This window comes from Leptonotus elevatus, chromosome 19 (assembly GCF_054856555.1).
Source record: "Leptonotus elevatus isolate MCC_2025b chromosome 19, RoL_Lele_1.0, whole genome shotgun sequence".
NCBI lineage: Eukaryota > Metazoa > Chordata > Actinopteri > Syngnathiformes > Syngnathidae > Leptonotus > Leptonotus elevatus.
In genome coordinates this window covers 16,727,025-16,740,708 of record NC_141257.1, presented here as the reverse complement: position 1 = coordinate 16,740,708, position 13,684 = coordinate 16,727,025, and the positions used below count along the sequence as shown (strand labels likewise).

The 13,684-nt window shown below is 40.1% G+C and overlaps 1 protein-coding gene and 1 pseudogene across 4 annotated transcripts in view; one reads left to right on the top strand and one right to left on the bottom strand.

Moving 5' to 3' along the window:
• Positions 1-13,472, top strand: part of asns (asparagine synthetase) — a 72,817-nt gene extending 59,345 nt beyond the window's left edge. For all 4 annotated transcript variants that reach the window (XM_086063587.1, XM_086063588.1, XM_086063589.1 and 1 more), the window contains 3 exons: positions 6,601-6,682; positions 6,778-6,933; positions 8,404-13,472. In XM_086063587.1, coding sequence (XP_085919713.1) covers positions 6,601-6,682; positions 6,778-6,933; positions 8,404-8,613 — 448 coding nt within the window. In that variant the 3' untranslated portion in view covers positions 8,614-13,472. The remainder of the gene's footprint in view (positions 1-6,600; positions 6,683-6,777; positions 6,934-8,403) is intronic.
• LOC147158173 (uncharacterized) lies at positions 1,083-4,353 on the bottom strand (annotated as a pseudogene).
• Positions 13,473-13,684: the final 212 nt, after the last annotated feature.

Here is a 13,684-nt window from a genome sequence, read left to right as displayed (position 1 = left end):
TATGCCTCCGGCCATCCGGAAAAGGAGTCCACAATTACCAACAAATATTGGTATCCTTCCACTGGTCTTATCATGTCAGTAAAATCCATTGAAATGACCTGTCCCGGGGCAGTCACTTCTGGATCGTGAGTGCCCAGAGGAGGTTTAGATGTAGGCATACTGTTGAATTTATTGCAAACACTGCAGTCCTGCAGTTCACTTTTAACAATTTGTCTCATGTAAGGATGCCACCAATTACGCAGTCGTCTCAATATTTCCTCTGTACCAACATGGCACAGTCCATGGGCTTCAGAAATCAGGTTTTTTAATTGTTTCTGCGATTGGATTTATTTACCTTGTTTCTGCCATATACCTGCTCCATCCTTTTGTCCTCCTTTTGACAGCCACACACTTTGACTGGCCTTCTCCTGCCACAGCTTAATTGTTTCTGCGGTTATTTCTTGTCCTAATTCACCTTCGCTCACCATCAATTGTAATGTTGGGCTGTAACCCGCTGCTTGTTTTGCCGCCTTGTCTGCCGAATCATTTCCTACTGACACAAAATCATTATTTTTTGAATGTCCTTTACATTTTATCACAGCTACTGCTTTAGGCAGTAGTAAGGCGTCTTTCAAATAAAAAATGTCTTGATGGTGTTTGATAGGTGACCCTGAAGCAGTCATGAAGTAATTTCTTTGCCATTCTTTTATGGCTGTGTGTACAACCACATGCGCATACGCAGAGTCAGTGTAAATGTTCACAGTCTTATCTTTTGCTATTTTTAATGCAGTTGTCACAGCCACTATTTCTGCTCTTTGAGCTGTCTGTGGCCCTGTGAGTCTGTCTGCCACTATTGGGTCAAAAGTTGTTCCAATCATCTGTGTTACAGCAAAACCTAACTGGAGTCCATCATTGCCCTTAAAACAACAGCCGTCCGTAAATAACGTCAAGTCTGGGTCGTCCAGTGGGATGTCGTAAAGGTCATTTCTCAGTGAGTTCTCTTCCAAAATTCGCTGAGTGCAGCAGTGGGATTGTCCCTCAATCATGCCTTCTGCCATGTTAATTCCCTCATGTACAAACAAAATGTGAGGTTGTGTCAGAACTGATTCAATCTTTCTCTGTCGTCCCCCTGTCATAGTAAATGCTTGGCTGGTTATGTATTGCACTGTACTATGTGCTGTACGTACTGTCAGCGGGTGATGTAACACAATATGTTTTCTGAATCAGGCGAGCTAATGCTGAAGCAAAAGCTGCACACAGAGGATGACGTTGTTCATATTTTTTAAGAGGTGTTGATGCATAAAGGCAAACATGTCTATTACCATTTTCCCCCTTCTGAAAAAGAACAGCCAACACACTGCTGGATTTTTCAGAAACATCCAGGAAGAATATTTTTGTGTAATGAGGGACGACAAGAGCCGCAGCTGATGACAAAAACTGTTTCAGCAGAACAAGAGAGTTCTCAGCAGCTGGAGTCGAATTAAGAGCATGTGACAGGTTTCTCATTCCTTTTTCATTCACTAATTGTCTGAAAGAATGAGTCAGTTCCGCGAAATCCGGAACATGATGTCTGGAATATTTGCACAGACCCAGAAAAGCCAACATTTGTTTAACATTTGTCGGTTTTGGATGGTGCAAAATGTCATCTTTGTGTGACGGAGAAATACCTGTTCCATGCCTCAATATAAGTCGACCCAAGAATGAAACCTGAGGCCGGGCAATTTGGAGTTTGCCTTTGGAGCACTTCAAGCCCACCGAAGCCAGGTGGCTCAAAAGGAGCTGTGTAGCTTGAAGGCAGGACTCCTCGGATGGTGCAGCTAGGAGTAGATCATCCACATACTGCACTAAAAGAACATCAGGAGGAAGTTGGAGAGGTGACAGCAGCTGTCGAAGGGAAGCCGGGTGTAGGAATAACACTCATTATTCCACGTAAATGCAAAATACTTCTACATAGACAGGTCAAGAGGGATGCAAAAAAATGCATTTGCAAGATCAATGCAGGTAAAATGCGTGTGTGATGGAGTGATCTGTGACAGAGCCGAATGAGGATTTGGCACCGGAAGTGTGGGTGTCAGAACTTTAGCATTAACAGCTCTGAGATCATGCACCATACGAAATTCACCAGTATTTTTCTTTACTACTAGGAGAATGGGAGTATTGTAATTAGACTTATCAATTTTACAAATAACCCCTGCTTTTAGCAAACCATCAATTGTTACTGAGATGCCAAGTCTCAGCGTCCCTCCAGCCGGTGGAATCAGTGTCAATCTTTGCCCAGTAGATGTCAGCAGTGGTGCATGTCATGGCGTGTTGAGTTACCACTGGGAACTAGGTGGAGACGTTGGAGGCGGATTCACCCGCGCAGTAATAAGTATGTCCATCTGGGAACTGAAGCGTTAGCCCGTCCGGCCCACATTGGATCAATGGAGCAGTCCTTATGAGAAGATCCCTTCCCAAAAGATTTACAGGACAGTTCGGTGCATATACGAATGAATGCATGAACGTCTGCGTGCAGCACTGCGTTTGTAACGGATTTGTCATGTGCAGAATAGTGTTTTCTCCCTTAAATCCAACCAACGAGATGCCATCAATTGTGAGCGTACTTCCAGGTGGTAATGTCATAATGGTGACGTGCTCCAGTGTCTGCCATAAATTATAAAATAGTTCCGCTCACCTTTAATGCAATCATAGGCTCCTGCAATACAAATAAGGTGGATTCTGGGTCCCGTCATTGCGGAAACTGTCCACTAGGTGGCGGCAGGAACCGTTGGTTTGGCACCGGTGGCTGGGATGAAGCCAGGCGAGGAGGAAAATTCTGTGACTCACGTCCCCTTGGCTGGTAAAAGCTGCATCTGCCCTGTTGACGTCTGCTTCCTCTGCCTCTCCCACGTGGGCGTTGTCGGCAGGCATCTGCCCCGTGTCCAAAACGGCCACAACTGAAGCACTGGTCATGGTTGATGGCTGATCCCGACTGATACATAGCACACTCAGAAACAACAACAGGTGATGAGTCAACAGTAGCAGCCGGGAGAGCAAAATTCTCCTCTTTTTTTCTTCAAAGTTTGTAATTGCATAATTGCCAATTGTAATTCAGTATTCCTATGTTTTTCAGTTTTTGATCCAATATCTTTCGCATACCTTCTCAGATGATGTTTAAGATGAGACAACCACCTGGCGTGATTAGATCCAGGCAAATCGGGATTCACCTCCATGGCCTGCACAACAGACCTAGGGACTCCTTTCAGCACTGCTGCTCTAAAAACTTGTGAATACAGTGCAGAATCAGTCGGCAAATGTCCGGTCTTTAACAAATATTCCACAAGAGCTCGGTCAATAAATGCCGCAGCCTCCTCATCAGCGTTTGGAGCAAACATCAAGTCAGATATGACAACTTCCGGGAGTGGGAACAACCCGCCAAGCGCTTCAAACAGCGTTAAATAATTGTCACGTGATAGTGCCTCACCATCCATTAAAGATGCTATTCCTGAATTCGTCATCAGCACTTCCAGTTGAGAGAGAGGGCATGCCTGCGTTAAGAGTGCACGCACATCTCCCGCAGTCAAAATCTGACCTGTCACCTCTCTTTGCAGAGACCTCAACCAGTTTTCAACCCCCGCCGGCAGCGGGGGAAGTTTAAGCAAAAGTAAGCTCATGTCAGAAGGCAATTAAGGCTTATACACGGTAGCCGAATTCCCGGTGGCTGGATCAACTTTCGTCAACATGGGTGCTTGCAACCCTACTTTAGAACGAGTCGCAGGTTTTTTAGGAGTACTATCTGGGAGTTTGTCGGTTGCGCTAAAGTCACGTAGTCCCATAACGTCCCCAAAGGCACATGTCAGATTATCTAATTTTTTCTGAAGTTCTACAATTTGATAGCTATTCGCCAATGCATTAGAAGCTTCATTAGTCATGTCACGTTCACGTTGTCGAAACACTTTGTCTCGTTCCGCCTTTAATAAACGGTTTTGTTCTGTCAATTCGTCATCTGCAGCTTTTTCAAAGCGAGAAAGAATCGTACGCCATTTCCTACGAACTACCTGGGGCACTTCAGCGTGTCTAGTCAGTTCCAATTTAAAAGCTTCCGCCTGGTTCAATTTTTCCTGCGGGTCATCCTTCATAGCCAATATTTTGTCTAATTTTCTCTCCAATTGTTTCACAGAGGCGTTTAGGCCTGCTGCCAAGCCGTCCGCCGTGGCCTGCAAAACAGATCGATGTGGTCGAGGATTCGCATCACAATTGTCACCATTCCAATCCACATTGAGATTACCGCCATTTACAGTCAATATAGGCGCCTACAAATTTTGCAGCATCTGAACAGCAGTCTTGTATGGTGATTCAGTACACGGGTTTATATCTTCAAACATATTTTCCGTGAGCGGCTCAGCATACGCCGGTGGAGCTGTTAGCTTAGCATCAAAATCAGCCACTTTATCATCATCAGCTTCTATCATAGCCATTCGAGCGATTTTAACGGAACTGCCCAAAGCCAACATTCTAGCATTTCTCATCATTCGATCCACTTATTTACAATTTCATCTGACTCTTCTACCATTTAAAGAAAATACAAAAGTCTCTCGTACCATTTTGTCCAGCGATTGCCGTTTTTTTCACGCATGCCAATTCCACCGCTTTCATCAAAGATACCAAGCAAACCGCGGATGTCAACGGTGGAAACCAATCTTTTACACAGCAAGCCGTCATCCAATCAGTTAACATTTTTTTCATTTTTCGTTGATGTTTTTCGGGCATGGCTCCAACTGAAACTTAACTTGTGCATCCAAGAATAAGTTCCGACTATGAACCGGAAGCACTTTTAGGTCAAACCATTCGGTGTCGCGGTCAAAACTGCCCTCCATTATTTATTTTAATTATTCACCTCTTTAGTTATTATTATATTCAAGTCATATTAATATTTATCAATTCAGTGACGTCTCACTTGTAGTATGATAGTTCAATAGGTTAAATTTATTCGACGTTACTCGTTCCTCACCTCAAAATGAACATTTTCACAAGAATAACCACAGACGACCACAAAAACGTACACACATAACAGACATTTAACATACGTAAATAACTAATCACGTAATCTCTCGATCGATCAACAGCGGTAAAACACAAATCCACTGCGTCAACCTGACCTCACTCTTATTACTGCTCAATTTTAGCAGGCGCGCATTTTTTAAATAACCATTACGTGCTAGCGAATGCTCCCCAGCGGTAAAAAATAAACTCACTGCGTCATTCTGACCTCTTATTACTGCTATATTTTAGCAGGCGCGCAGTTATCATAATCTCTAGATTTCTTAGCGGCAGAAACCCCCCGCGTCTATCCGTATCCCTCTCAAAATTCATAAAATAACCATTATGATCTAACAATTCCTTCGCAGCGAAGAGACTCCCGTCCCAAAAACAAGATAAAATAAAACCGCTTGCTTCAACCTGTATGTCTAAAAATGCTTCTTCAGCTGCGCATAAACCAACATGACAGCACTTCCGTAAACAATGCTCGTCACCACGTACGTGTATAGTTCAATGTCGTAGTAAAATCCCAAATCAAGGACTTCGCGTCCCTCCGTTAATTGAACGACTTCAAACTCTACTACAACCTGTTCACTCAGACCTCATGTAAAAATTTAGAAGACAAAAAACGGTTGCAGCGGTCCCAAACACAGAACTTCCCTACGTGGATAAACGTCTCCACTTACCGTAAGTAATTATTTAGGCGCCTAGAAGTTCCACCCGTCCGTGAACGCCGCAGCCCGCAACCGTCAAAATAAACGTTCGTTCGGGGTCACCATTTGTTGAAAACAGCCAAAAAGTTTTCTTGCGTGTTGAAATAAAACTCAAAGTTGAGATCTAGTGAAGAGGCTTTCTTGCAAGTATTTTATTCAGAAATTTCTAAAGTCATTCAGGACCCTTACTGAATCAGAAGTGGTCGCCAAATGTGCCCTTGCTTTGTGCTCATCCTTACTTATACAAAAGCAGTGGTTACAGAAAATACTCTCTCCCTCCTTCATCCTTGTCCTTGTGGGAAGAGTGAAATACAAATCAGATAATAAATCTTCAGCTCGTATCTTAGTCCACTACAGATGTGGGTAAATAATTGGTCCCGGCACCTCCTGGACCAGATAATTTATGGACAGAACTCTAACTCAAAAACGACTTAGACATCTCTTTCCCAGAGAAGAGAACAATGGACTATAGATTGAATAACATATGAATTAACTGTTGTCTTATTATTACACAGCTCTAACTAAAATCAAAACGGTTAAAATATAAATCGAAACAGTAAAACAATGTTAATAATGTTAACATTACCAATATGCAAAGTGACTCAGAAGTCGTATTCAACCTGCGACTGAATTCACTGAGTCTGAGTGTTGTTTGCTCACCATAGACCATCAGCTAGTTCATTTCCAATAAAGCTGCTCCTGTTCTCTGAATTTTAAGACAAATCAGGAAACTGACAGCTCCAAACAAAAGACAGACAAAATTGACTGGCAATTTTGAATCTAAGGTATAGCCAACAGCGATGAAGATTTAGTTTTTTTCAATCATGTTGCGAGACAATTTGACCAATTCCATGATTGCTGCTGTTAATTTGTGTGGTTTATCTTTCAGTTTGGAGCTCAGAGTACCTTTCCTGGACCACAGACTGACAGCATACTACCTATCCCTCCCTGAGGAAATGAGAAATCCCAAGGTTAATTATTTTATACAACTTGGTTTTTAATCACTATTTACTGGGATTTGTCAAATATAACTTCCTACTATTAAGTATTTGATATTTGTCCGCAGCATGGAGTGGAAAAATACCTTTTGAGGGACTCGTTCCGAGGTCAGAAACTGATCCCTGATGAGATCCTGTGGAGGAGAAAAGAAGCTTTCAGTGATGGTGTCATGTCTGTTAAGAAGTCCTGGTATATTTTTCTTGAGGAGTACCTTGAATCTGTGGTATGTGTGAAGTTTAAAGACAATTGCAGTGATATGCTTTACAATAAAATGCGACAAAGGTACAGTGCATATGTATTAATGAACATTTGCGTGTAAATATGACTGATTACTAGCCAGTGGCTATTTTCCATCTGTAGTCCCTTGACAGGTTGATGCAACATTTTAAGTATACTTGTGTACTGTTCAATGAGCATCAACGGAAATATTCTCAAGCGTTCTTGCTAATATTTAGCAATACTTTAAGTGCACCAAGGAATGAAAGGATGGCAAAAAAAGAAGAAAAAACTGAGTGGGATTTGAATATACAATATTTATTCATTTACAAATGAGCAGAACATTATTTTTTAGCAGCAGTCTATCTGCTTTAAAACGAACCCCGACTGTCATAACAAGTTTGCTCTACATTATTTATTTGGGTGTTACTAGCAAAACTTTGAGATTAATTTTTTTCAATAATTTTAATTTTAAATTTCCAGTTTAATTAATTTTGTAGAAACTTTATTTGGATGTACGCCGCTATTGTTAATTATGTTGCAGCGCATTCAGTGCGTAGTGACGTAGAATGACGGCTCGCTCTTTGCCAAGCAATGTGAAACACCTATAAAGAAAGCAAGTTAAGATGGATGGATGGAACTGGATGTGGATTTATGAGTCGTAACTCCTGCTTGGCAAAATGAAGTTAAGTGGAACCGTGTATATGTTGTCTTACACGGTATTGATGGCAGTGTTGTACCTGAAAGAGTTCAATGAACAAAAGTTTGGTGAATGTGAACTCAATGTTGTGTATTTCTGCCTGATGGACGTTTTTGTGAACACGATTATTCTGATGTCTATGACTGGTTTTTGAACAACAGTTCATTTTCATTCTAGAGTGCCAGCTTTCATTAGACTCTCAAGACAAAACCCGGCTAAAACACATGGTAAACAAGCCTTCATATGTAGGGAGGTAAACATCTTATTTGGAAACCCGAAACCGATACATGTATGTCCTCATGTGTCATCAAAATATAAGGGATGATGGCAGCTAGCTGGGGAAAAATAAAGAGCATGTGTCAGTTACCTTGCTCAGGAAATCTGTATTGTTTGGCGACAGTTTGGGTGGGTCGCCATTTTACAGCCATCTGAAGACTAAAGGTGGTATCTCAGTGAGAGGCAAATGCATGCGAAAGTAGGGAATGTTGGATTAAACTTTTCTGACAAATGTTGGTGAAGCTTTTGGTTTGAAATGAGGAATACTGGTATTACTCTGGAATGCGCACAGGTGTATGACAGTAGGTCAAACGTCAGTCACATTGACCAATGTCAGATTAGTGTGTAGAGACCTTTAGATTCATGTTTTGGGACGTGGGAGGAAACTGTCGTACCCAGAGGAAATGCTTATTAATGCACTTCAATGTAAACTTCTGTGACAAATAGAGAAAAGTACGTGTAAGCCCAATAAATAGTGATTCTTGTCTTCTTTTTTGACAGGTGACTGACGGCCAGATGGCGAATGCCTTAAAGATATTCCCTCACAACACTCCCCGCACCAAAGAAGCCATCTTCTTCAGAGAGGTGTTTGAAAAACACTACCCTGGCCATGCTGAGTTGCTCCCCCATTTCTGGATGCCACGCTGGATTGATGCCAACGACCCATCAGCCCGCACACTGTCCATCTACAAACTTAATAGTAACTACTGAGTAACTGCATGTCAAGCCCGTACAGAAATTTTCGCTTTATAGCAAATTCACAAAGCAATTTCAGGACATTTATCTGGGTGTCAATACTTAGTAATTGAAATACTATAGAAGCAGGGTACAAAACTCATCAAACAACTGAGTAACAATATGCAGCAAGCCTATACATATATTTGAGATGGGATTATTCACCAAATGTAGAATTTGGTTTTATGCAATTTACGGTTTTATATGACAAATATCTTCAATGATGAAATAGCCATGCCTATTGGACAATGGTTATATACTATGGATATAAAGAGTCTACACACCCCTGTAAATATGAGAGAGAGAGAGAGAGAGAGAGAGAGAGAGAGAGACAGAAAGCGAGCCTATCCAGCCTGTTTTCCATGTTTCCCTCCTGCAGCACAGCTTAATCTAATGATCAGCTAACCAGCAAGCTTTGCAGAAACCTGATAATGATGCTGATCATGAATCAGGTGTGTTAGTGGAGAGAAACATGGAAAACAGGCTAGATAGGGTCTCTCGAGGACCGAACTTGGGCACCCCTGCATTAAACCCTTTCACTTTTCACCTGGTACTTCTAGTCATAGATTCCTCTGGTGCATTGCAACAACATAAAGACAACAATGGCATTAACGGTAAAGACAGCTTGAGTGAAAGAAAGACAGAAAGAACCCAAAAAATTAATTCTAATGACACTACTTGCACTTGCAAGACATTTTTCTAGAAAAAAAACATATTTAACACTAAGAGAAACATCCTTTTCATCCCAAAATAAGTGATTAGCATTTTCAGAAAACATGTTGTATAAGGACATTTTGGCATTAAGTTTGACAAATATTATGTTCCAATATTTGTTTTTCATATAAACAATTATTACCGTTTGAATGGTAACTAACAATAAGTCAAATACTCATATGTGACCCACTCCGACAAAAGGGCTCCAACTTCAAAGAGATGGAGCTCATCGCTAAAGATGAATGAGCAAAAATATTAGCCGAGAAGCGGCACGGTGGCTGACTGGTTAGCACGTCCGTCTCCCAGTGCAGAGGACGTGAGATTGAGTCCGGGCTTCAGCCTTCCTGGGTGGAGTTTGCATGTTCTCCCCGTGCTTGCGTGGGTTTTCTCCGGGTACTCCGGTTTCCTCCCACATTCCAAAGACATGCAGGACAGGTTAATTGAACACTCCAAATTGTCCATAGGTGGGATTGTGAGTGTGGATGGTTGTTCGTCTCTGTGTGCCCTGCGATTGGCTGGCAACCAGTTCAGGGTGTACCCCGCCTACTGCCCGAAGCCAGCTGGGATAGGCTCCAGCAACCCCCGCGACCCTTGTGAGGACTAAGCGGTTAAGAAAATGGATGGATGGATCAGCCGAGAAATGCAAAAAACTAATCAGCAACTATAGGATGTGTTTTATTTGCTGTAATAGCCAATAAAGCCTGTTCTATTGATTTTTGAGAAGGCTATGAATAATTTTGGATGTGCCACTTTTTGTTAAAATGTATATAAAAACTGAGATTATTATTATTATTTTGCACCAGGGAGACACCTGTGTCATTTCCAATCCAGGAAAAACTTGCTAGTTGAACACAAGAAATTTTAGATCAAAATTTGACTAATTTCGGGCTTGACTGTATGTTACATAAAAATATGTTATTTTTGTTCACAACTTGAGTTATATAGGTAGTGTTTCTCTACCTTTAATAAGACAAGGCAAATTTTCACATAGGAAAAAATCTCACGGCATTTAGCAAAACGATTCACAAAAAGTGGCTATACAGGGTCATTATGTATGTTGTCATCTAGTAGAAATTAAATTAAAAATTAAAATATATATATATATATTTTTTGAAATAATTGACATTTAATGATTTCCCACGGCACACTTGATGATCTCTCATGGCACGCTGGTTGAGAATCACTGCTATAGATTATCGGTCACATTAATGGGGGAAAAAGTTTTGAAATGATTGTTCTTGCTCAGATTTTTTTCTGTTATAAAAACCTGGCATTTGAACAGGGGTATATCGACTTTTTTTTTTAACCCAAAGCTAAATCTATACAATATCAAAACTGAAAATTGTGAATTTGTGTAATCCACATTCAAAGGCAAGTCCTAAAATGTATTTCAGTGTGGCATGAAAGAAAATACAGGCACAGTCTAGTCTGCAATTTTTTAAAATATTTATAAAAAAATATATTTTATAATAAATATTGTATTATTTTGAATAAATCTTTTCATAGATACAACATTATATATATCATATACTATATTTCCCCATGCCAACATTTTCTTCACAGAATATTGTTCGGCATTCTTGGGTCACTTGAATGGCCTTGTATAAATATATAAAAAATAAGTTATTATTCTTTTTATTATTATTATTAGCAATAGGCAAGTACCAATACCAGGTATCGGTATCAGGGAGATACCAGGCCTGATAACCTCTTTTACGGTCAGAAATGAGAAGAATAGAGAAAATTACCATTAAATTCATGCAATTTTGAGGAAAAGTACTAGTGGTATCTGTACTTGGTATCTGTTGTACCTATTAGTTGAGTATTTATACTCCTTAAAAAAAGGGTTATTGAACATCACTAATTATTATTATTATTTGTTTGTTTTTTTAGGTCAAACAACTTGATTTATATCACAGAATAAATCTTCAAAAGCTATTCTACCATTAAGAAAATGTGGTACAGAAGTATTGAGTGTGGAAAACTTCTTTCTAACTGTGACTCACTTTGTTAAAGAGTTTTGGATCACTTGAACTAGCTATATACTGCTTCATCAAGTTAGAAATTACTTTAATTACAGGGGAAGCTCCTCAGTCTAACACACTTTGTTCCATGGTGCTGGATGACTTACCTGTATCTGTACCTGTATTCATCATCTACTTTTCTCCCTTTCTTTTTATCCTGTTTGGTTTGGGATCATGGGTGAGCTGGAAACTTTCCCCACCTGATTTGGGGTAAGAGCGCAAGGTATACACTGGACTCGCCAGTAAATTCCAGACCATAGACAGCGATTCATAATTGAATATTTTTAATTAAACTACAATGCATGTTTTTTTGTTTGTTTTACTGCATCTACAAGCATTTTTATTATTGTGATTTCTAGCCATGTAGCTCCTCATATACTACAATGAAGTAGTCGATAATGCCAGTGCAGTATCATTATTAGCAAGGTTAGCATGCAGACTTCTGTCATTCACACTGAAATCATTCCGATTGGAAATCTCAGTTTAACTGTTTATATCCAGAGGTGGGCAAAACCGTCGTTACATCAGCTCGTCATTGGCGGAGGCCCAACTTTCGGTGAGTGCTTCCGCATTTTCGATGAAGGCTTTATTGCCATGAAGCCTTGAAAATAATAAATGGATTGAACACTGACTGAGGCAGGTTTACGTTACATCCATTGATCAGTACAGACACTCCTTCTCTATCTGTGTGTTTTTATAAGGTTTTGCATCATAAAGCACTCACCGAAAGGTAGGCATCTGGCAATGGAGACAGTCTTCCAATAAATACGACCACATAGGTAGTTTTGGAAAGGTGCCAAATCACGACCAAGTGTTACGTATTTTAGTTTAGCGACCTCTATCGGCCATGTTAAATAGCACAAAAATACAAATGCAAGACTCGAACCCAGTCCATCTGGTCGGAAGACGAGTGTTTATCTGACTGACCTATTTGGTTAGAGATTGCTTTAGTGTTGACTACGTGTTTTCTAACGGTCTACAACCTCACTGTGCCTTTTCCTAATCTCAACCATTCGTGTCCCATGTAAAGACGCAACGTGTACTGTACAACCTCACTCAAAGCCTAATGCAATAATTAACAAACATTACTCTGACAAGGAGTTGACATACATGTCAACACAAAAAAAATAACTCTTAAGATCAGTACTGGCTTGTTAACTCAATAAGGTAAACGTTCGCCCTCCGACCAGACAACCCGGGTTCGATTCCTATTACTATTTTTTCGCTATTCAACATGGTCGATAGAGATCGCTAAACTACAATACGCAATACTTGGTCGTATTTTGGTGCATGGTAAAACGACCAATGTGATCGTTATTGTTTGAGGACTTGTTGGTCAATGACGGGCCGATGTAGCGACGGTTTTGCCCAGCTCTGTTTATATCTATTCAAAAACGGTGCTTACATGTGCCACTACATTCAATCAGAAAAGTTGTTTTACAGACGTGTGACTTTCGCTAATATATGTGAACATGTGATTTATGTTTGTTTGTACAAAACAGACGCAAAGGCCCTCATTTTAAACTGTAACTGTATTAACATCTGGTGTTATCACCATACACATTCGCATGCAGGCACATTTTATTTTTCTGCTTCTGGTGGAACATGCCAATGATAGATCACCGAGTGGTATCCCATAACAATTTATCGCCAATTGATCAATACATTTTTGTTAAATTTTTTGGGACTTTCCAAACGCCGTGTCAAGCAAAACATTGTCTGACACACATCAGTAAAACAAAGATTTATTTTTACTTCTGATCAAATTGACAAAAGAAATATTCCATCACTGTGATTCCAAAAGAAATTTCATTCGGATTCAGCCATTTATTCTGACTGAGGATTTTATATGAAGCATTTTCATTCTGTTTGAGTTTATAACACAATTGTAATCTGAATACAAGGCTCAATGTCAATCTGGCTTTTGTTAACTTAATGTAAGGTTAGCCACAATACATAGCAATGTTTGCATTTTAACGCATTACATGTTCAGTTTCTGCCTTTGCATTATCTTTGCATGCTACATAATCATGATTTGCTTTGCTGAAATTCATTATCATTGCATTAGTAGTGCAACAAATAAAGCCTATAAATCTGTTTCTTGCATGTTCATTATGCAGTATCTGTCACAGGTATGAGTAGAATCCAAAGTACACCAGACCACAGTAATTGTTGATGATTTTTAATTTATATTGTGACAGTTCGGAGAAGGGGCAAGCATCAATTAAGTTGAACACAATTGCAGACCAAGGGCCCCATTTTTGTGGGTTTCCATGCGCTCGGCATAAAAATGGACGCATCTTTACTTC